Raw genomic sequence first — 25830 nt, 5'->3', positions numbered from 1 at the left:
AGAACCATCTCAGGGATGATCAGCAGAAATGGACAGCACCTAAGTTAAATATATGAGTGTCACAGCGAAGGGTCTGAATACTTATGACCATGTGATATTTCAGTTTTTCTTTTTTAATAAATCTGCAAAAATGTCAAAAATTCTGTGTTTTTCTGTCAATATGGGGTGCTGTGTGTACATTAATGAGGAAAAAAATGAACTTAAATGATTTTAGCATATGGCTGCAATAATAACAAAGAGTGAAAAATTTAAGAGGGTCTGAATACTTTCCGTACCCACTGTACACATATATGTATATATAAACAAAAAAATAAAGACCAAAAGGGGACAAACAGTGTTATGCTATGCTTTATATAAACAAACATCTTATTGTTCTCAATTTTGGGGCAAAATCAACAGTTTGTCACCCAGGTGGTCTGCCTTTTAGCCAGCAGTATTCAAAATAACAACATCTATCAGAATTTGAAATAGGATAGTGCACAAGCACCATTTGTTCCAGAAACAAACAAAATCTAGGTTAAGACCACAATGATATCAGTACATTAATATTTGCAGTACACTGTGTTTTATTTTTGTGTTGCCTTGATGCACACAAATTTTAAAACATTCAAATTTTTGGGTCTATGAGCTTGTTTTTCTCCTGAGCATACAAGAACAAAATCCATAATCTGGTTTGGATGATCCAAAATAATCTCTTATAAAAACAGGTCTCTCTTAAACCCATAATCCTGTAGCTTTAGCCAGTGTCAAACTTCAATTTTACACTATGGAAAAGAAGAAAAAAAAATGTATTGCCCTCCCCCCAAGGGTGATATTAAGTTGGAAGTATGTGTGATTTCAAGACAAATGATTATTATCTTGATCAGATTGATTAAAATCAGCATGGGAAGCTTGGAACATTCCTCACCCAAACAAAGCATCAGGCCACTAAATCTATCAGCCAGTCTCAGAGGCCAACCACAGAGATAAGGATTAGATTTGATCTGTTATTGTCCAATTGTACATGAGCAGTTTTTCTCCCAGCTGTGTTCATGGTCATCGTTATGGTCTGTAAGACCATCAGCTGGAGGAAAAATAAAATATAACTATCCATCAGCACCTGAATGAACAGCATGTCTTTTTATTCCCTGAGCTAGGTATTATTTCTTCACTTTTTAATTTTTTAGGTGTTGGATGTCCACACACACCTATATTGAAAATTTTCTGTTTCACATCTTCATAGTTCTATGCATTCAAACCAAAATCATCAACTCTTTCTTTGTAAACTACTCTGAACACCCCCAACACAATTCATTTCAGTAAGGTGTTCAGTGCCTTGCACAAGGATACCCAGCTGGCAGTGTGCACTCTCCCATTAGATCTATGTGGTTAAAAAGGCTGCCACTAGGTCATCTAGACTATTTGTCTAACCTACAGTATAGGTTACCACTGCTGTCATGAATAGCATCATTTGTTTATTAACCTCTATAGGAACGCCATCGTACCAGGCAATGGTGTAAACCTGTGATTACATAATGAAATTATACAGTACACATGCAGTCCTCCAGAGAGGGCCTATGGTTGGCTATCAGTACACAGATGGCACTGAGCGGCTGGCTCGCCAATAAAAGCAGGTCAGTCTCGCAGGTAGCTCATCAATCGCGGTCCTACATTGTAGGAACAAGGGCCACCAGTCACCTTCTGGGGGCACTGGCCTCCTCGGTGCTTTCAGCATCTCTATGCACCATCAATCTCAAACAACCTTTAACACATGGTCAACAACAGTAATTAGCCCAAACATGGTGACAGTGAAGTCCTAAAAATAGTAAAGAAAAAAAGTGCAGTAGTGCTCTGAGGTTTTGGTATTGGAGACAGTGAGCCATTAAATAAATGTATCGAGCTGTCTTGGTCATACACAAAACACTGAGGACATAAATCTTGGTTTTTAATTAAATGACATGACATGTAGAGCACAAATTAACTGAGGTGATAGCATTTACATTTTAGGATTTCAATTTTAGTATTACCACCATAAAATGATGTTCTCACCCCAGGGTACGTTTCTGTGTCAAAATAAGCCCCTAATATGAGGAATCTTATTTAAATACCCTAGGGATCTTTTACATTTGAGTCATGATGTTGCTGGAGTAAACACCTAGACTACTGCACAAGGAGAGGTGGCCCCAGTTTGCTGGAAGCCCACATACAGTAATTAATAGGAAGCTTAACCCACAACATGTCCTTGTCCACTGCAAAGAAACACCTGCAGTGCCAATGCAGCTAAAGGGCTAGGCCATTGCCTTGATATGTTGACCTGTGTTGGAGAGAGTGGTTTAATTTATTTATTTAAATCTAACCTTTGTGTTCCTCGGGAGATGCCTGACCTCCCTTAAGTTGGTCATGAGCCCTTTAAAGACATGGGCTAGGTAACATTGCTGGCTTCATCAATCCAGTAAAGCTACGGCATTATGGCATTCATACATACTCTTGGTTACGTTTAGGTTAATGTTCCTCAGGGTGACATTCAGACATACCCACAACTGTGACAAAAAGAGCCATGGTATGCACACGATATTTGCCATATGTGCAAGATTGGACATTACATCAAGTAACGTGATGCCGGAGATTTCTTACTACAATAAGGTAGATTAACCTGAGCATGTTCTGTTCTCATTAATACATCCATGTTTTCCAGTAAACTGAGCAACAAGACACAAAAGAAGCACTTGAGACATGCACAGACACCTACAGTAGACTGTTAAGATCAGTATGCCCTCTACACTAACAATGTCCTACACCAGTATGTCATAATCATGTACTATACAGTATGTGCCTATCCGTGCAACTACATGCCGTTCAGACTTGTCTCACATTTAAAATGATAGGCAAATGTTGTCTGACCTAGTAAAACTGCCATCCTGACTTTTATGGATAAGTGACCAGGGTGCTCTTTCAGATATGAAGCTGACACATTCAGATGCCATCAGATTAACAGAAAGGATTGCATTTCTGAAAGTCACTTCTCTTCATCACCATCCTCTGTTCATCTCCACCTTCTTTTCACTCTCACAATCAAAACTTTCTTGCCCTCACTTCACTCTACATTATCCTAGAAGGGCTGCTCTGTCAAACAGTATTGCCAGGATGTGTAGAATTGCCACCATTTACTGCTGCTCCCAACCTTCCCTCTGACATTTTTTCCCATCAAGGGCTTCAGTGGTACTGACAAGGGACCTGGCTGCAAGGGCACACGCATGCACACTCACGCACGCACACGCATACACACTCACGCACAAACACACTACAACTGACTTGCATAGGAATAAATTCAAATACATATAAAGTTCATTGGATTAATTTATATCAATGAAATAAAACTATGACATATATGTCTATATTTCCAACATGCCAGAAGATAAACAACTCATGCAAAGATCAAGAAATAACTGCAGCATTAATGTTCCCCACTTAAAAAGAAAACCTGGAGCAAAACTGTTTTGTCATAGTGATTTCCCCTGATGGTTCAAGTTGTGCATTGGGTAATCCATCACTACAAACTCAGCAAGGAGAAAAATAGAACTAAAACATGTAAACACATGCACACACCAGTTCACCTCTCAATGCAGAGATTTAAAAAAGCCTGTTTCTGTCCATCTGTGTCTGATCTCACTGACTAATAGACTCAGTCAACCAGTGGCTAAACCTTCCTGATCAGTGCAAAGTGGAGACAGGCAACTGCCTGCAGACAGACAAGCTAATCTATTCATAAAGTCTGCTATGGCCCAAGAGCTAATGAGGCACCTCAGGGGCCCCAGCTGGCAGCCTTCATTCACCTTTGTTGGAGATAGGACAGGGAGAAAAGGGAGGAAGACAGCATCTCACCATGTCATATCATGTCAACTTTAACAACACCTTGTTAACTGGTAACCTGACTCCAGACTGCCAAACTGGCTTGCAGTAAATTATACAGTCATATTCTTATATCTTTAAGCAATAAACCACAATCAAAAGAAAAAAAAATTAAAAAGATAAACAAGATAAAACAGAGATATTTTTGTTTGGTTATCTGTTGCTTTTATCTTATGTTCAAACTGGAATTTAGGCCCCCTGGAAGTCACTTAAAACCGCAGTCCAAACTGACAATGCCCCTCCCCAGAGGGAGGGCATACAGCATTAACAAGCAGCCAGCAGTATCCACAACAGCATTAAGGGAAGCCAATGGAGGGCCTGAGAAGTAATGCATCAGTCTTACCTTCAACGGCATACTCTTCAGCTTCAGGGGAGGATCCAAGGAAATGCATAGAAAGGAAGAGACAGAATAAGCATTAGATTTCACTTTTTCTTCAAACAAATGTCTTTCTATTTTTTCATAAAACCAAATCTAAATATAGACCTGAATGAGGCTTGAGGTCTTGGACACTTGATAGCAAAACAAAATTAAGCCTGGTCCCCTGAATATCTAATCTGATGTCTTTTATCGGACTTTCTAAAAATCACATGAATGTTCCAATAATTGCACAGACACACATATTACTCTCTTAAAGAAATGTCCAACAGGAGTGTACAGCAGAGGACTCTCATGAAGCAACCTACAACAACCTCTTCCCATAGGGAGTAGGGTGCTTCATTCATAGACAAACCCCCACTGACAGACAGTGGCTCTCACATACTCCTCTCTGGCTAATGATACAGTGAGGGGGAGTCTAAGAGATCAGGCCCCAGCAGGAGGCTTTACTTAAAAAAAAAAAAAAAAGCAGCTCTACCCTACAGCAGAAGAGGCCAATCCATAATGCCAGAAAATAAACCTGCACCTGAAGAAATCCCATATTGGAAGACGAGGCGCTACCAAAGAATGTAAAACAGCTTCTAGCTTGGCAGGGTACCCCTGTGGATAACTTGGCATTTTGATCTGCTGTTGTGGCTGCCGGACCTGGGTCTTCATGGGATGCTGCTGTATTAAGTTGGAGCATGGTATAATATTTTAATGCGACTCTGGACTGGCCTCTACACAGCCCTGGTTCAATGTGTTTGTCAGTTAGAGCATTTCAGTCTGAGCATGAACAGTTGCAGAAGAAGCATGTGGGATCCTCACAGGGATTTGCCACAGCTGCATACAAGGTCTGGAAAACTGAGGTCAAGCAAAGATAGATAAATAAAGAAATAAAGCTACATTTTAGAATTGCAAAGTGAAAATCAATTTTTATATATGGTCAATATAAATTCAATGTGATAGGAAGATCACACAGCTGCTTTTATTATTAAGATTTTACAATAACAGCAGCCTTTTAAAAGTCAACACCATTTGGGGCCAAACATGGCTGAAAAGCACACAAGTGAGCCAGATATCCTGTAATGCACCAGCAGAGTTTCTGAAAAGGGATTTTCTTGAATGGACCCACTTGAATTTACCCCTGCATGAACCAAATTGTGTCTGCTTATGAATTCTGTACCATTACTGACTTCAGTGAAAAGATTTTCCAATGGCTTTGAGCTTAAACAGTGATATTACAGACAAATGAAACCACAGGGCTAATAAAATAGTGACTCCAGACGATATAACATTCATGTTGCTCCTCTGTTGACCCCCTCCACATTGAGCTAGGAGAATAACCATACAACAGCAGCCCTCAAGGACATCTAAGCAAGACACCGGAGCCTCTTCAGTCAAGGATGGCCTCACTAGACATTCAAGGTCACTGTCACATGCCCTGTCATTTACCATATAACCATCAACATAAAACTAGACTAATTAAACCACTCTGTAAGTGTAGAGAGTTTGGGGTGCATATAAACAGCAGAAAGGAAACCAGCATGCTGACTGAAAGCCCATCACGAATGACAGAGCATTTGCCAAGCTTGGCCATGGTGGACCATGTTGTCTGATGTAGAAGTTGTTTGCCATGACTCTGCCTTTCCTCTCATTTCTAATCATAGTCCATCATCCTTTCTTTTATTGCAGTCCTTCATATCTCCCTCTCTCTCTCAGGTAGAAGCAAAGGATGTTTGATGTACAGTAGATGTTGTTTATATCACCGATCATTTCTCTGCCTTTCCACTCCAATCATCTCTCCACAAAGTCCCTCATCCTGCTTTTCTCTGTGGTCTCTCTGTCAAAACTCAGTTTAATTCAGTCCACCTTTCAGTAACATAAAGGAAACTGCTCCTGATCAGACAAACTAAAAACAATTAAAGAGAGAGAGAGCTGTGTATACATAGCCTTGTGTGTATACATAGCCTTGTTAACTTGACAGCCAGTCAAAAACATTTCTTCCCTATATCTCTAAATTTGTGTGCAATACCTCCAGTAACAAACACAAGAAAGAAAGTTTAAATTAATCAAGAAGACAGTTGCAGGGTATAAACGAGAGCACAAATCTGACTTGGGCTGCAGTAGGAATAAATAAATAACTAAACAAATACCAAAGTAAAGTCAGATGGATGCAGTGGAAAAGTAGGATTTCTTCACCAATGAATCCCTGAGGGTTTTGGAGGTAAATGAGAGACTTTTCAGATCTAATCCTCACCAAGCCAACTAAAAGGTTTACTGAGAGAGAAAAACCTCCTCCATAACTCTGTTGTGCCATTTGTTTGTACATGAAGGGAGCTATACAATTAACTGCTGGATACAAAAAGAGCATTAATGAGAATAAAGCAATACTGCAAGGTATGACACTAGTTGTAAATGTGCCTAACAATGTAACCACTGCCTCGTTCATCTTATCCCAATCTACAAGCAGAAACTAAAAACTGCTAGGCCTGTGACTACAGCAGTGAGGAAGTGGACAAGGAAGGCTAGGTCAGAGCTGCAGGCCTGCTTTGATTGCACAGACTGGAGTGCTTTTGAAATGGCTACTACAGACATTCATGAACTAACTGACACCGTGACATCATACGTCGGCTTTTTGCTTGGATGTGTGTACCCACCAAATTCTTCAGGACATACAGCAACAATAAACTCTGGGTCACAGCTAAGTATGTATGTAACTTTTATTCTGAACTTCAAATGCTAAGCGTGCTTTTACATGGTCTGGCAGCATGTCATTCAGACACTGAGATTTCTAAAAGCAAAAGGGACGAGAAACAGCCCTGACCATCCAAGGCTATTTGACATGACTTCAGAGAGGCACCAAGAAAGAGGAATGACAACATTAGTGTGTAAGCTGAGAGAAGACAGGGAGAGGGATAAAAACATGCATCAGTGCATGGGTGCACGTACACCCACACACACTTTACACCCCTTTTTCCTCTGTCAATACATTATGATCAGAGGGAAGCTTCATCTTGAACTCTTATACATGTTAGAAACTTTCTCTGAGTGCAAAGATAATCTGCAAGACATCCATTTGATCAGTAAAGATTGCCAACCAAATTTCAAAAAAACAAAATTCCACCTGACAAATGTGCAAATGAATCTAGTTGAGAAAAAATAAACACACTGATTTATCTAGCAACAGCACAACATACAGTACAGTATATAGTATTCCGCATTTACTTCAGGGTACCAGAAAAGTGAGAACTGAAGAATTAGAGATATGGTCAAAGAATTAGAGATATGCTACCTTAAACCAAAATGGAAGGCTTTTCTTCACTCAGCAGTAAAAGTTGTTCTCTAGCTCAAGTAGGCTGTGGCTGCTCTGCAAAAGGAAGTCATGTTTCTGGTCCAATTTATTTGAAAGTGGCAGGGTATCTCAAATATCCTGTTAGTAGCTTCTCCATTAAATCTGGTAGAGAGGTAAGTCAAGGAACAAATTATTAGTTCTGGGTGCAGATCAAGAAATAATAGATTTATTAACACAGTGTGACATTTGAAGGCATTTTCACCATATTCTGATGAACTTCTGTGCCTGTGACTGTCTGTAATTTTGTATTTTGATGCAGGTCTGGATCCCCATTTCAGATTTATTATCATTACTAGGCATTTAGAAAGTTGTTCAGCCTAGGCAGGGTCTAGGTCCTCTCTAGACAGGTTACTTATAGAAACAGTCATACAGATCTGTAGTATACTGTATCTGTAGTAGCTTCAAACCAAACTGACTGGTGCAACCTCACACAATGCTGACTCATAAAGCAAAAGCAGGTTTCAGCGGGAGGTCACAGAAAAGGTAATTTCAGAAATGAATGGGGGAGTGCCTCTTTTGCCAATGTCATTACAGTGCTCCAAGTTAAGTTAGAGAACTGAGGTGAAGGCAGTGGTTGACATATCAAGGCCCTTGGACAAGGTTTAACAAGGACTTTGACAGAAATTAACAGAGATAAAGAAAGACCAAAGAAACCGAAATAAAATGTAGACCAAAAGTGGAAATAAAACATTTTATCCTTTCCACTGGGCAAACTGAGTTATCTCTAATATGTGGTGTATTCATTTAATGAAAAACTAATACATAAAGCCATTTTACCATTGCCTGTGAATAAACAGGTTTTCAAGTGTATAAAAGAGCACAGCAGTCAGATGGGTTTTTTTTTATGAAAAAAAAAAAGAGCAATGATGTGTTTCATCAGGGGAAAGCAAAACAGACCATTTTCAAAACAGTTCAAATGAGACACAGGCTAATTAGGCAAGAAATGATCACTTGTCAAACAGGATCCGGCTCTGGAAGAGCGAGGAACAAGAGGACACAAAAAGACAGCAAAGGAAAAATATGTTGCTGCTCAAAAAGATATGGGCATGGAGAGGTGGGCAAGGTTCGGAAACATGAGATTATGCAACCAAACTGTTCAGTGAAGAGCAGTAATAAAAATGTTGTGTGAGGTCAAACCTATCGGTAAACGCCGTTCCACTTAGCTAAATAAAAACACACAGATGTTACTTTCCTGGTGGCCTTCCTGTCTATAGCGGACTTAATGACATTTGATTTTGCATTCTGCTCATTTATCATTACATTTAACCTTGATTTTAAACTCCATTGAAGTATGTTTTCATATTATTTACATCTTACTGCAATTAAATTCTGAAACAGTGACTAGTGCTCAGTTAACTTACATTCATTGAGTGAAGATGAATTTCCATGTTTCTACTGGCAGAGGAGTGAAGAGGATGAAATAAAATTTATGATGTCATTCTTACATGACATTACTGAGGTTGTTAAAGTAACAAAAAAAGAAAACTACACTCATTATACATCATTACCTCATGATGGCCAAAGAATTGCAGTCTTATTTTGCAATGAAATCTTTTAGCCTCATGTGCTGTACAACAGTTCTACATCAGTCAGTGGTTACCTACATTTCACAGAATGGCTTTCAACAACCCCTGACAATGCTGCAGGTTGTGTGTGTGGGTGGAAACAACAAGCAATAGCTAAGCATATTAAGTTACATCCAGCGAGGAACAAGTGAGAACTCTATCTCGTGGTTGCCTGGCATTCTGGTCTGTTAAGGTTGCTGTCAGTGGGATATTTCTGCCTATTCTACAGTACAGTGAGTTTCTGCCTGTATGAATGCTCAACACTCAGTTTATTTTTGAGTCCAAGAGGACATTTGTGCCAAATTTGGAGAAATTCCCTCAAGACATTTCTGACATATCACATTAACAAGAATAGGCTGGATGGATGGACAGACAACCCAAAAACATAATGCTCCAGCCATAGTTACCACTGGTACAAAGACATTTAAAAACTATCATCATGAGCTCATTAAATGACAAGAAGATATCACGTGTCTTTGTTCCCCACAATCAAATCCTCTGCCAGACTATTTATTCCAATAAATATAGCAAAGATTTTATGACTATACAAATACACAAACATACAAGGTTGTGCTCAGATTGCTGCTGAGTATTTGAGAGGTTTTAAAGCAGAGTTTAACCTACTACAGGATGCTATATTCTTCACTGTCATTTCAGCTCACTGCAGTGAGTGTGACTGTTTTGGAGGTACGATGTAGAGTTTTTATATGTTGAATCAATTATCTACACTCACTCATCATAAAAAATTGTACATATAGGTTTTATTAGACCATCTAAAATGTGATGGTCTTAGAGTGCACATGGTTCAATAAAAATATATCTTATGAACTATTCTTGCCACTTTCATGATGCACTGACACAATGGACACAAGAAAACAGCTTTTTGTAGTGACAAATTCAACAGAGTTTTCAAGCAACCGCTGTTAAGCACAGAAGTGAGTCCCCAGTCAAAGAGAGGCCATTTGCTGTTACACAGAGTGACAACAGGCCTGCAATAAAGCCAGCATTTACAAGATTGAAAAGCACTGACTGCAGAACTGGTCTAAAAGGGGAAGGTGAAAAGGGGATGGCATCATTGGCTGTTCAAGACACCCTACAAATATAATCTCTGTGAAGTCTCCACCTATTTGAAGCCACTTTCTGAGCCATCAGCAGTGATTAGACATCAGCTCTAAGTATGACTGCCACACTTTGAGATTTCGGAGATTTGACTTTTTTAAGCTTCATTCATACTCTCAGACTAGACTGGAGTTTAAAAAGAAAAGTCAAATGACTCATTTGATATCAAAGCACTGGAGTGGCATTTTACCCTCTAGGCTCAGCATCTCAAGTCTCTACCCCTATGACAAAGACACTGCAAAGACAATTCTCTGCAGCTCTAAAGACAGAATGCACCACTAATAGTGCCAGTGTTCAAGATTTGTTCCCACTTGGGCTTCCAGAGCCCAACTGAGTGGGCTAATGCCTCTTGCTGCTCACACCATGTTTTATTATGACATAATGATGTGTTTCTATCATGTTTAATTCAGCTATGTACTATAGATGGTGTTTTATTATTAAAGTCTCTGAATCATTTGAGGCACGGTGCAAAAAGGTTCATGTCATTGAACAAGCCAAAAAGAAATATTTTATTAATCTGTCACTCTGAATTAAACCCTATATTAAAAACAGTCATGAGGAAGATGCATGTGTCATCAGATTTTTTTTTATATTGCTGCAGGAAGGTCAAAGGAGGGATTGGTGTAAGATGGGAGGAGGTGGTCTGACAGTTCATCAATGATAGTAGCACATTAGTATCGACAACAAGAACTCACAGGGGAGAGCAAATCTTATCATTGCAAAGCTAGGAAGACAGGGGAGATGGGAGTGAAGGGGAGATAATGGGAAAAGAGAGGAATGGGAGAAAGAAGGCGGTAAGGAGGGTGGAATATGAGATCTAAGAAAACTTGGCAAAGGCCCTATCTCTTGTGTGAAATACAAAGCAGAATGAACTGAAAAGTGTTGTATAAGGCTGGGACACTAAATAGAAATCTACAATTTGATGCAACAACAGGTCATGCAGTAAAAACTTTGGAAGGGTTATGAAAATGGCCAAAGTTTCTTGTGCAATGTAACAAGTTTTTCTTAGTCATGTAGTTGTTTGTTGGTATATCTGGTGGTGTGGACAACTGGCCCAGTATAGAGAACAAATGTAGACTGTGGCATGTCCAGACAATTTCAGCATGGCTATAATAGAGTTCCCACTCTGAGAGAGCTGTAGTTTCTTTTGTTGTTGTTTTTGATTGTGGTAACTCATGCATAAAACACAGTGAGAGACAGTGGTGTGTCCAAAAAAAAACAAAGATGCAGTTCCACAATGTGCAGTTCGAGGTGCTAATAAGATGGCCAGTCTTCTTACCAGTGGTTTCATTTGGTTGACTTACAGAGACATCAGATTTACACAAAGACTCTTAAACACTGTGTGCCACATCTTTCACAGTCAACTGAATTTTATAAATTATCTATGACAAGCTGATATTACTACTGATTAAATGCCAGACATCACTCTGAACTGGGAAGGAATTTCTTTCAAAACCTCCATTAATAAGTCAAGGATGGCTTAAAAGGAAAGATTATATGTTACACTCAGCATGTGTTGTATGAATGACTGGTAGGGCTTTTGACAAGAGTTTTAAAAAATGTGATCTGGTTCAACATGTTTGACTGTATAGAAATTGACGACTTATTCATCCTTTCTGTTCTGATGCCTCAGACGTCTTATGTAACATGTCTTGGTGCTTTCAGTGCCACCTGCAGATATAAACACCTACAGCTGGTTGAAACCTTTGAACCGATGGAATGGCTGTAGCAGCAGCAGCAGAGTCGAAAAACAACCAGATAACTGAAATGAAGCTCTGTAAGGGCATGTTTTAGCAGGGATTCTGTGTTTCCACTTTGAGAAAGACAAGATATTGCTTCTCTATTTTAAAAATGATCTTTTTGCACAGTAGGAAACAGTAAGCTGTTTGAATGGGGAAAAATAAGATTCAAAGTAACACTTTAGAAGCATTGCTTTGCATTTAAAATGTATATCAGCGTCAGAAGACTTGGGAAAAAAATGAGGCACAATATAACATAATATAGTTTGAAAATTAATCTCCATGGAAGATGCATTAGAATTGTTTGGAAAGACTAGCAGAAAAAATATAAAGAAAAAAACCATGCACAAAATAGCCTGGAAGACCAACAGCATCCAAGACTGAAGGAGGATGAGTGGAGCAAAACAAACAAGCCAAGAACAAAAAAAAAGGAAGGACAATAAAAAGGAGGAACGGTGGGGTGTGGGGTGACAAATCTCTTAATCTCTCTCTCGCTCTCTCTGGCTCTGTTTGTGCTGGCATTGGCCTCAAGTTGCCCGTCGATCCCCTCGTAAATTGCCTGTGTCAATCCAGCCTTACAAGCTTCCACACAGTCCCTGAGTCCCTGTTAAAATGGTCACGCCAATAAAGGTTCATTCACTTGTAATGAATTGAGAGAGAAGCTAAAGACTAAATGGGCTGATTTTGTAACAATTGTTGATTCTAAATTGAGTTAGGAACAAGCTATACAGTCAGTCCAACAACATGGCTGGTATTGTTTGGGTTTCACAGAAGAAAAAACAAGGCTGCCAATTCCCATTCCTTCTCATCCGTTCCTAAAGCAGCCTTCTAGACAATGTACAGTATGAAGGGAAACACCTCACTCTGGACACTCTAACAAAATCTATGGGCATACACAGTATGCTCACATCTGTGCACAGTGTCAAGCAGGATTCTGCCAGGATGTGCCTGCAAGAGCAAAACAAAACAACTGCAGACATAACAAAACCAAAAGGAAATAGGTGATTATAGCATGTCATCTGATGCCAACTGTCTAATTAACACAAGCTAGTAACGGCAGCTGAAACTAACAGGATCTTTCTTGAGTATGGGCTTAGATTGAGAGCCACAGCTCAGTGCTTGCATTTCTGACAACTGCCCAGTGAAGTCACCATGGTAGGGTAATGGCAGTCAAATCCCAGAGGGTTGCATTGTGAGTGAACTGCTGATGCTGTAATCTTCAGGTAAGCTGTTGTAACGCTCACATCCCTGATCTTCATTCTTGGCCTCACGCTTGCAAAACTATTAAAGTGGAGCAAGGGGCTCTTGCGAAACAACATACTGCTGCCACGCCCCTCATCCCTCAGAGCTGATTACAGCTGTGAGGTCAACAAAAGCTAATGTGACTTTGTCTGAACTGCCCGGTGTGGCCCTGAGCTGCTGAGCAGCATGCCACTGGATTACATGGACAAAGGGATTCTAAAACAGGAAAATACACAGTACAAGAATTAAATACAAACTAGGCAGAAGGGGATTTTTTTTCTTTGTTTGCTAAAACTAAAGAAAGAACAAATCTTCTCAGCACAGGTGAGCTGGGATTCTTGTTTTATTTCTTGCTTTCTGTATTAACAGAAAAGTATTGATTTGTTTCTCCACAGCTCTGACAGATGAAGCGTTATGTGCTGTAGAAAACACCTATCATTTTTCTCTGACTTAGAAAAAATATTTTGTCCTCTACAAAATCAAAAAACGATTAAGAAACAAATGAGGCAAGCGGTTTACTGATTAATTAACATTATGCACAATACTTTGCTTAAGCTCCCCAGTATGCCTGACAGTCCCCTGAAAGCCCTCAGTACAGCATAAAGAACGCTGGGGTAAAAACAATTAGAAAATCTTCTATTTACATTTCTCTGTCACACCAACTCCTTCAGTTCATTCCCACCATGTATCCATCCACATTTCCACTTGCCTTGTCAGTTGGGTGTTGACCATCTGGTCACAGCATGAGATCAAGTAGGCTTTCTGAAGCCATATCAATGTGCATGTACATACATTAAGTAGAGGGTATCAACTCAGCTACCTGATTGCAAATCAGGTTTCATAGTTTTCCTAGAAAGCTCTCTTACTGCTTTTGACAAAAATAACAGAAAACCTATATTAAATTGATGAGTGATGAAAGCATCTTGCAACCTGAGATACCCACCTGCAAATTACCTTTGTGATGTACTGTAGCACCTGGTCTATGTGTTATTAAAATACTGTACATTGCATCAGATCTGTTTTCGGTGAGGTTTAGGTATGACTGAAAAAACAAACATACACTGTCATGGGCACCAACAAAAAGCACCCTGTTCATGTTACACTTAAGGTACATTTGAGTCCACTATCACTGTCCCACTCTTTTCATCAACTGACCTCAGCTTGAATAAACCCTTAAAAAATATCTTACATGCCAAACTACATGAGCTTCTGTTGTTAGTAAAAGGTCAAATACATGTACTGAAAGAGTTCATGTCAACTGCTGTGTTATAGCACCGCAAGCAGAGAGAAAAACACAAATACAAAGAAAGACAGACAGACATGCCATCCACAAAACAATTGTTTCACAGTTTCAACACCTAGTCAAACATCATGGCAGGTGCCAATGTGCATCTAGCTCACTGCTGTGCCAAGCATGTTGTCTTTGTGAAAATATGTATTCAGAAAGTAAATAATGCAGTTATTATGTGAAGTTTTTGGCAGCCGGTAGCCTGGGGCATCCCACCACCTGCTTTCCTACAAGGTGTACAACAGTAAATCAATACTCTGTGCGTGTGTGTGTGTGTACAATACATGAGGGCATGTGAGTGTTTGTTGACCTACATTATATCTCAGTGTGTGCTAGTGTGAGTATCTCCTTGGGTTCAAGTATGTTTCACTGCACACTGTCCTAATCCCTATACTGATTTCACATGAGAATTTGACAACAGATAGAGCCATTTTAAGGAAGAATGTTGTAGCGGGGGCTTGTTGTCCTGAAGAGATCCAGCAGTCTGGTAGTAAGGCCTTTGTCTTGCATGGAGCTGATCAGAACTGTCGCAAATAAGGAACCCGAAACTGGCCCCTGTTGACCTGAAAAAGTTTCCCCTTCACACAACAAGACCATTCCAGCCAAGTAGTCTGATTAGTCAGAGAGTCATTGACAACTGACCCCAGACCAAACAGAAGGAGAGATCAAATAATGAACAAAGGACAAGGAAAAAAAACAGATACAAGGTGATGTTCAAGTGTCCAGTGGCACCATACACAACTTTATGAATGAAAAATATGCTCCCTGGAAGAAGAGCTCACTTGTGAAACAGGAATGTAAAAAACTGATTGGGGTTAATTTACTAAAAGGCATTTTGACAAGTGACAATTCTTCTGGGACAAAGTTCTTTGAACATAAAAAGTTTTCATTTTGTTTCTTAAGTCACATCAGTTCTATGTTCATAGAAGGAAAGTGAAGCTAAACACAGAAAAGAACAGAGGCGGCTTGCTGATGTTCTTCTATTGGATATGGCACAGGCTGGCTTGAATCTGTACAGGGCACAATGAAGTCAGGAATTATCAATGATGGAAATCTACTGTAGCTAATAATTAAACTTATTTCCCTTGAAAAGAACTTTGCTATTAATGAGTTTCAATCCCATCATCATGACCTTCGTGGTATATGACATACTGTATCTGCATGGATCAATGAGAAAAAAAACACTGAAATGTCTCAAATGAGTTAGGTGACGTAGACACTTCTTGACAGGAAGTCAAGGTTGTGTACTTTGTGGTGAAACATGACAGTCAGGATTCAAATGATTCAGTTCAACTGAGCATTTCTGAATCCATCAGCCGAAAGGAAAAAATGAAAAGCAGCTTGTCAAGTTCTCATCTGCAGGATTTAAATCCTCATGGATCAAAGCATGTTTATGAAATCTCTCAGAACAATCAAGAGGATAATCTCTCTTCTGGTACCCAGTAGTCTGCAGGACATTATCTGTTCCAAAGATATTTTTTGGAAAACTGAATGAAAACAGAGGTCAGGTTAGTCTCTTTCTTTCAAATATTGTACCCAAAACTGCCTTCATTTTATAATTTTTGTAATAGTAATTTTTGTTCTTTCAAAAGAACAACCAACACACATGTCTATCCGCCACTAGGGGCAACCTTCAGCTTCTTCAATGTGCACTGGATGTGAGAACTGAATGCTGAATGTGACATTATCTTACACCACATATACGTAGCTCCCCGAAAAGGTCAACCCAACAGGGCCTGCACAAGTTCAGAGACTCTGATTCAGAGGCTTGGTGAGAGAGTGGAAAGGCAAAGTAGAAGAGAAAAGCCATCTGCTCTGACCTAGTCGGGGAATAAACAAACAAACAGGCTGCCAGGATATCAGCACACACAGTGAACAAACAGGTAGCCTGACAAATCTCCCTTATATCTTTGGAACAGAGCCGCACAGGTTAGAAAGGTGATGTGATGGAACAACACACAGGTGGTGTCTATGCAACTTTGGAGCAAATGCAGTTTTCTCCTAACTAATCAATTACACACTTTTTTTTTATACTATTTGCTTTCATGTCTCAGCATCACTGACCCAACTGAATGACCTCTCCTTCTGAAGGTCTGATATCAGATGATTAAACTGACTGGGCATTAATTACTGTTCTACAGAGAGCTTTACTCAGTCATCTCAACCAAACATAACAGCAGGTATCATTTATGGCTGCTCTTGCGAATGAAACGTATACTTGCCTGCTGTAAATAATACATAGGACCAGAGTGTTGCTGTCCAATCATGTCCAACACAAATTCTGATTATATAAGGTCAGAAATACAGCTCCTCTTGGACAATGCACCAAGCACATTTGACTTATCATTCCCTTGTCTTATGCTGAAATTGTGCTAATTGCTAATAGCGGTTCATGTTGAGCCTTGGTGGTAGTAGAAATTTTTATTCTCTTGACTTTTTAAGCACAACACTGCCAGGCCAGAAAAATAGCAGAGCAGTATCTTCACTGTGTTCTGTGAGTCCACGACTGAATGCAGCCACCCTCACTTTTAAACCTGCAATAAATAAGTGAGCTTCTGAATGCTCATTTTTATTGAACAGTCAGTGGAGAAAGCCAGTTAAATAACTTGCCATTTGTCTAACATATATTCTTCTACTTCTTTGCAAGCAATGATCGGGCCAATAAATGAAGGTTGGAGCAGCAATAAAAACATCTCATTGCTACTGTATCACCTTGTCACACACACGAAAAAAAATACTGGTTGTGCAAAGATTCACTGAACACAGACTGCATTACATACTAACCTTATGAAACACACCTGGGATTTACCTGAATCCCCTTGAAAGGTCACCTGCCAATAATGTGCAGTTAAGTCTTAGACATGTGTGAGCTCTGCATTATTATTTTTTCGTTCCACTCCACCACTGTTTATTGTAATTTCATTAGCTCAATCTCTGTTATTCTAATTACACAGACATCTTTTGCAGCAAATAAAAGTTAATGAGCTTTTATGAAAATGGCTTGATGTGACCTTTTTATTTATTCATTCATATCCCCCCTCCACCACCTCCTGTCCCTGTCAAATTGCACTGTAGAAGTTCTGCGAAATCATGGGATTTGGAGGGATAGACACACCCCTCTAAAATACACGGTGCCAAACACACTCATTCCAATCAGCATCAGTGACTCTTTTTCCCCCTCCCTGTTTTCTATAGATCATTTAGCCTTGTCACCTATAAATCTGCAAAATGCCCTTTTCAAGCTGCTCATAAGCACCCTCATAGATCTCCAAAAATGCCACTGCACTCTGAGGCAAGAGCTGATGGTAGTGAGCCCACAGCAGTGCAGCTCTTTACAGTCAGGAAGTGATGAATGTCACAACAAATGTGTACATTATAGTCCGTCAGGCAAAGCAGATGGATTTTAAGTTTTCATGTGTAGGAGAACTAGCAAGGTGGTGATCAAGGGGGATAAATGTAAATATTACTTACTTGTTCAGTCCCAAAACCCTATGAAGCATATCTTGAGTCCTTTTTCATATATGCACAGTAACTCTGAATTTATCTAGACCCCGGGAGCTGTATGTGAGAACACAAATGTCCCAGTGTCTGAATGAGCCCATGTGTAAATAGAGCAGGTCCTTGTCTAGAAAATTCACACTAGTGCTAGTGGGAGTGTCAAGTGACGTTTCTTCATGCAACCAGTGCAAAACTATAAGAATACAAACATCCAAGGGTGAAGAAGAAGGGTAATTTACAAGAAGCAGCCAATTAAAATATGCAACTAAAGACAGCGAGAGATTCTCGAACTTCTGTCGCTAAGGACTGATGCCAAAATCATCAGACAAACTCCAAAAATAGTAGGAGGCTTGATTATTTATTACCAGACTACAAGATGGCTATGTGACCGCATACTTTTTGTGTCATGTCCAGCCTCCTGCACGCTCTACCCAAGTAGCACCTCTTGCATAAACCAAACAAAGTATTTTCATTAGGTGAAAATGCATCTGACACAGACAATCTCCTGTTGGTCGCTACATGCATGCACAAATTCAGACAATGGCTAATTCTACAGACACTATCCAGAGTTTATATGAGAAAATGGGTTTAGAAAAGGCATTCTACTCTGTAGAGTATGTTGGTCTCAGATTTGAATTTGCATAAAAAGAGGGTTACAGTCACAGTGAAACTAAATGTATTCATTTTAAACCAATAAGACTTGTTTTGATGGTGAAAAGACCTAACTGCACAAGGAGCAGGGGACTTAATTTTGAAAAACCACAGTCAAATTATCTCTCTATTCCTCTCTTTGAATTAGTCCTATCTATACCTATAATTGCTGCTATCAAAATCATTATATATCCTAGTGGGTGGCCTTGAGGTTTATTCACTTGCTCTTTGCTACCAAAGGCACAATTATCTTATTGCTTTTAATGTCAGAAAAAATGGCATAAGGTGGGCAATGGCTGCTCCTGCTTTGGGTCATTGTGTTCAGCTTTAAGAGAGCTGGAAATCCAATATTATGGAGGAGACAGATGTTGAGAACAAAAGACAGATCTTAACTCAAAAGCTATTAACAAAGTCTTTTGTTTTTAAATGCAGATTATTGTACCTCAGGCAGCTTCAAGTGCTGTTTTGCATTCCATAACTCATGGTTTGTGGAAAAGGAATTGAGTAATAATAACATACATAACCAGGCCAATAAAAAAATCAGTGATCTTGTCTCAAGGTGAAAGATGTTTAAGTAAAAAATTATGGGAATGGAATTAATATTATAATATTATTTTTTCCAAATATCACTTTGTGCTTGGTAAACATAATGGATTGATCTGTGGTCTTCACTTTGTTTAGGAGTACATGAAATGATAGCAGGATATGAGAACAGTCTAGACTGTGGTTTGCCCTTGCTGCAATTTGATTTGCTCAGCTTTCCTGCTTTAGGACCAAACTGTTCAAACAGGCCATGTGCTGCATCCCACAGTCCCAACACAAAACTAAACCTTCTCCCCCAGCCAACAAGAACATTGCTTCTTCTGTCTATAACTACAAATCAGGACCTTTGATCAACAAGACCATAATATACACCATGCATTTCAGGTCATCTCTTTTCAGACCCATGTTTTACAAGATGTGACTCCAAAGACATCTGGAGGCAAGAAAGCATGACCAAATGACAACACTGCAAAGGTGTGAGAGAGAATTTATGTCCAAAAGATCCAGAACTACACATGTGAAATCATGTGGTGCAAGCCAAAGTTGTAATAGAACCAATTACTGCAAAAAATGAATTTAACGAAATTCGGCAACCCTGACGGTACACCAGATCCAGTAATGGACCCATAACCATGAGTTGTATGTGTGATTTTTGATCAAATATCTTTACATTAGACAACTTTTTAAACCAACAAACAAACAAACCATCTTGTAAAAGAATTACACTTAAATGCACCTACAAAGTGTTTTACTCATGGACTCCACACTGTCTACCACCCCTTCTAACCCTTGGTTGCCAACCTTCACAAAATGCCACACTCTACAACAAACAAATACAACGTGCCTTTTTGACAGCTGACCTAGCGTAAGAATTAAAAATCGGTTTTATCGGAACGTTGCATATTATCACCACTTACCAGCTGCTCTTAAGTGATGGTCAGATCTGCCATTCCTTTCAGTAGCAACTAAGGTTTTCATCCCTCCCTCTCATTTTTGCTTGACTTTGTCTAATGATTTATTTAGTGTTTACATTTTGTTTGGTTAAGATCTTAGTCCATAGCCTCTTAATCAGATAGATTCTTTGCTACCTCACATGTTTAGTTACTTATCCCCAAAATATTATTTCTAGTTAAATAAGAACCACACACGGCAAGCAACCAAGGTCAGTGTTGTGTTTGTGTTATTGTGCATGAATCTATAAAGCTATACTGGTCTATGAATGGTTAAATTGGGTATATGCAAACATTCTGCTTAGCTTTCCCCAAATTCATAGCAGAGCCAATTTGCCACACAATTTATCATTGCTATACATTGTTCAGAATACATTCTTGCTCATAATGAACTGCACAACATTTTCTCCCATGAAAGGACTTTCAGTCATTTAGGTGCCACCCTTGTAATACGAGAAAATACTGCTGGACATTGTTCTGCCTTGCACAGTGAACCATGAATGTTCCAGACTTAAAACAAATTCCACTGAAAATGTTTAGCATGAGCATAGCCTAAAATTATTTGATGATTCTCATCCACAAACAAACAACAAAAAAAATCAAAAACATAAAAAGGGCATACAGCACAAATTTTAAACTGCTGCTTTCTCTGTCAAGGTCAACCACAATGAAATACACCAGAAGGTTGTCAGAAAATACAGCAAACAATCACAACTGTAAAAGCACTAATTTGTGAGTCTCCCCTAAAGCCAAGGTAATACTTGATGCTGCCCGGTACAAAGATGACAAATTATTTCTAGATTGAGTGCAATGTGTTTGCAAAACACAGACTGTGTATAACACACCCTGGCCACAACATTGCATGGCTGAATGTGTTTCAGAGAATGGGTTTTGATCTGTGCCAGTACTGTAACCACAGGTAGACTCCAGCTTCTGCTAAGGATTTGTTAGAATTCTTCTTATGTGACAGCTTGAACCAAAGTCAGCCCTTACAATATACCAAGCATTGACACTCACCCCTCACGTCTCTGCCCTAAATTCTCTAAGAGGAGAGTGCTGAGCAGCTCTGTGAGCTACTGATGTGTCACAGACATCACTGCAGTGAAAGTTGACCGGACTTGAGGCTCACTGCCAAAAACCCAAGAACAAAAGAAGGGCTTTGGAGAAGACAGAAGCTAAGGGAGTTGACTGGTCCTTTTTTTTTTTTTTGCCTCCCCACTCATTGTATCTATTTTCACGCTCTAAAACACCTGATCACTTATGTATACAGGTCAGACAGAGTCAAGCGTTTAATACATGTTTCAGCAGCTAAAGCTCTCAAGCATGGGGTGTTAGAATTTACTATTTTTACTAACTGATAAGCGTTTTTGATTTTCTCACTTAAGCTATCCTATGTCATCGGTCTGCTGCCAGTGTTTGGTGTAATTACAAAGTGTAAAGCTGTTACACAACTTGAACTTTTGGACAGATATAGGTGCATGATTGCCTTTGGTAATGGCACCTGTCTATTTAAGATGCAAGAGGCAATTTAAAAGCACCACATATATTCACACCAAATGTGGCTTCAAATATGAAGTTCTAAAAGGTCACACTACAAAAGTCCACATCAAGCAATGGCGACCTGCAGATGCCGGTTCAGCTAAATACCAGCAGTTCATCCTATATTGATTAAAAGGCAACTTGGAAAGTTTCACTGCTTGGTGCAGGGGTTGAAACTGTACAATGCTCATTTTTGGACCTACAAGAGTATGTCAGCAGGACAATCTGAGGAGCTGCTGCTGCTGCCAAGCACTTGAAAAAGCAGAGGAACAATTACAATAACTCGATTGACCTAGATTAGAGCCTGACCATATCTTTGAGGTAAAATATATACTGAACACGACTTTAATAATAAGACTTCCCAGCAAGCCTATTTAGGAATAAGGCGTATAGATAATGGCTGGATGGATGGACTTTAATATGTTTAGATGATGGTGCACCATGTGCTTGTTGTAACAATGCTGCAAGTTCCAGCAAGCTGCGTTGTGATTGGTCACAACAGATGTTCCTGTTGCCGGTGAAAAGTTTGAAAATAAATTAATTAATTAATAAATGCCGTGTTTCACTTAGTGACATTCCATCAATGATGTGCAAGGGTTCGCTGACAGAATATCGGTTCAGAAATTAATATTGACGTGAAAAAAAAAGTACTGAAATTTACCTCATGGCACTCAGAAGAGGACAGTGTAAATAACAAACAATAAATCCACACAGTGCAAAAGAGCAGCATGTGTCCGTTGTCAAGCACCAATCTAAACAAAACATAAAACACACAATAGTCATAAATGTCAAACTGCAGTTTATTAATTATATATGTATGGGTTTCTATTATTTTTGCTAGTTTGGGCCATCATGTTGCCCAGATATACAAAACCACATGGATGCACCTGTACATGTACATGAATTTGTTCAGCACAGGAGGAGCAACAGTGTGCAGTCAGCCCTATCTGCAGCAGTTCACACCAGGCCTCTCCAAGCAGCAGAGGAGTCCAGACTGTGTTATTTCCACCTCAGTAGTACCTACCTACCTACCCGCTCACTGGCCTGCTCCTGTTCCTGCTGCCCACCACCTGTGCACAACAACACACACGCAGCCCTGCACACGCATCACCAAAAAACCAGGCCATATCACAATAGTTACCTGGCTGAAGACAGAGGGTAAACAAATCCATTCTAGCTCATCAGCTCGTGTGGGATCTGTGTCTGGTATAGAGGTGGTTCGTTCGTTTGTCCAGCCATGCATGTTTGTATGTGAATAAAGTTGAAAAATACAATAAATGTCATGCCGATAAAAATCCACTACAGCCATAGCTCATCATTAAAGGGCATATATTATGCAAAATTCACTTTAAGAGCATTTTCTGACATTCACATTGGTCTCTGGTGTGTGTAGAGACACACAAAACATGAGAAAAGAGCAGTCCCTGCCTGTTTTGTTTTGATTCACATTTGTAAAAACCCCTGCTTGAACATGCTGTTCAGATTTCTTTCTATGACCTCACACAAAATGACATGGCAGTTCATTACATAGATCCTCCTCCCACTCAGATTTGTTTTGGTGCTACCGATCCTCCATTGTGATTTTCTTGCTAGAACAACAGACAAACAGCAAAATGGCACAGCTCAGAGGAAAGCACAGATTTTGCTTGGTTTCTGGTTGCACAAATGAACACCAACGTCTTTATGTAATTCCATCCCCAGAGCCTGAGAAAACACATTGGACATCATATATTTATTGTGGAAATATTCCTGGAGATATCCCCAAAACGCTGTATGTGATAATGGTAATCACTTCATGTCAGATTGCTTTCGCACTGAGGGTCATTTCAACACTGAAGACCGTTAAAGAGTTGGTAGGCGGCTCCTGTTCAGCACTGTGGAAGCTGACCAATCAGAGCAGATTAAACTTTTAGGCAGGAGCTAAAACAGAGTGTGTTCACACAAAGGGGAAAAGAGGGTCTGGTGCTTCTGGCGCTCTGAGGAAACTAATGAACTTTATAAACGTAAAAAGGTGTAAACGTTTTCTAGAATTTTATTAGCTTTAAGTCAGTCCCTTCCACTGCATATTTCACCAAAGTGTGATCATGTTGCTAAAAGCACACCAGGGAATACACCCCACTCTGCTCTGTACATGCTGGGATCCCTCCATTATTCAAAGAGAAATAAATAGGGTTTGATTTACTGGTATTTATTCTCTTACTAAAGCAACGATTGTTCATGGTGACTGCTTCCAGAAAAAGTCACTGTCAGGACTTCTGCCTATAAAAGAGGAAGAGAAATGAAATTACATGGAAGCCAGCTCTGCTTTTTCATTCCAATAAAAAGGGGAGCTGATATTATCCTATAGCAAGGAAATGAGAGAGGTGAACTGTCTGCAAGTAATAGACCTGACACGGTAAAGTGGTGAAAAGGTCATTGCATCTTCTAGAGTTAAACCAGGGAGAACAGCTCCAGTGACTATAGAGCAATAGCTTTTTAAGCTTGATCAGACATGGGAACAGTACAACAATTCTCTCTGGGATTGTGATTTCCTTTATCCCTTCTCCTTTTACTCTATTTTGCTCTTGACTCCAAAATCAAGTCTTTATGTGGACCAACTGTAACACACATTAGTGGAAGGCATTATGTATCATGATGTTTATTATAAAGATGATTGAAAAATGCATGGCTTAGTAGAATATAGATACAGTTGCTAGCAAAGGAAATTGGACTAGAAGCTATGGGACAAAATATTTGAAACGCCTCCAGTGTAATGCAGACCAGCACAACCTCAGAGATATATGGCCTCAATAATCATCAAATTTGAGTTAATACATCTCAGACAGAATGCTAAAAACTGAGGCTTATAAGCTTCTTCAAGGTAGATTTTAAGGCAGAGACTTAACTGCATTGTGTAGGTGTCCCTAATAAAGTGGCCACTAAGTGTTTATTGTTTGTTTTTAGTTATTTTCTCTTCATTTGACTCACAACCTTAAAACATTTTTACATGAGCATCTGGAATATAAACATTTTCAGGTATTAGCTTACAGAGATTCTAGTTAAGTCACCACAAAGTGTTATTTGAAAGTTATTCTACTGTCAGAAGTTTTCAGCAATGTACCATTTCTTTTGCCATATTCATCCCTCTCAAAGTATTAATGACCCCCTTGCAGCAAAGACAACCATGGTGGGAATCATAAGTCTGATATAAAGGCAAGACTGAACGCAGACCAAGACAGTGACACCATATTAATATAGTAAATCCATCCATCTATTATTTATACCACTTATCCCAATGAGGGTCACGGGGGGACTGGAGCCAATCCCAGCTGACATTGGGTGAGAGGCAGGGTACACCCTGGACAGGTCGGCAGTTTATCACCGGGCCGACAGAGACAGGCAACCACACACACCCACACTATATAGTAAATCTTCAACTGTTGTTATAAATATAAAATATACACCACATGGACTTTTAATTACTAGATGTGCATTCTATATTTAAATCACTGGATGTTTGTTCTGGTATATATGAAGATGAAAACACAAAACAGTTTTAAATCAGTGTACAGTTTTCTTGTATGCAAGATATATTCATATACTGTAAGTGCCTAATGGCTTCATTTAATTAAATAAATGAATGGATGGATCAGTACTGGTAGCTGAACATCAGAAACACCACAGGAAGTAATACCAAATTTTGTTTTGCTCTACTGCACTGAGTACAAGCAGTACACGTGTTTAACCGACAAACTAAACAGATTAGATCAAGATATGGGATTTGGGTTTGATATGTGGATTCAAAACTTGGTTCGAATACACAAAAATGCCATCAAACAAGATCCCTACATAGAGGGAAAAGAATAATATAAAGATTGACCACTATCACCAGGACACACTGTCCTTTGCATTCACCATTTACAATTAATGTACAATAGTGTATGTCTTTTCAGAGCCTGATAATCAAAAGTCCCTTTAATGAGAAACCTATGAGTCAATATTTACCTTCCCTGCTCGGTTCATGAGCTGGGACGCCAGAGGATGTGTCAATGTGATGGTGTGTTTATGGAAATGTGTGATTAAGTCCTTTTGCCGAGAAGGATGGCTGTGAATAAATGT

General features: G+C 39.4%; 1 protein-coding gene across 8 annotated transcripts in view; it reads right to left on the bottom strand.

Annotated features, from left to right (window-relative positions):
• nrxn2b (neurexin 2b) overlaps positions 1 to 25830 on the bottom strand; it is a 711574-nt gene that overhangs the window by 557333 nt on the left and 128411 nt on the right. For all 8 annotated transcript variants that reach the window (XM_020616301.1, XM_020616300.1, XM_020616308.1 and 5 more), the window contains one exon: positions 4232 to 4252. In XM_020616301.1, the coding sequence (XP_020471957.1) occupies positions 4232 to 4252 (21 nt within the window). The remainder of the gene's footprint in view (positions 1 to 4231; positions 4253 to 25830) is intronic.

Source organism: Monopterus albus, unplaced genomic scaffold (assembly GCF_001952655.1).
Source record: "Monopterus albus unplaced genomic scaffold, M_albus_1.0 scaffold173.1, whole genome shotgun sequence".
NCBI classification, from domain to species: domain Eukaryota; kingdom Metazoa; phylum Chordata; class Actinopteri; order Synbranchiformes; family Synbranchidae; genus Monopterus; species Monopterus albus.
The sequence above is the reverse complement of the archived record's forward strand: the minus strand, read 5'-3'. Positions and strand labels throughout refer to the sequence as shown.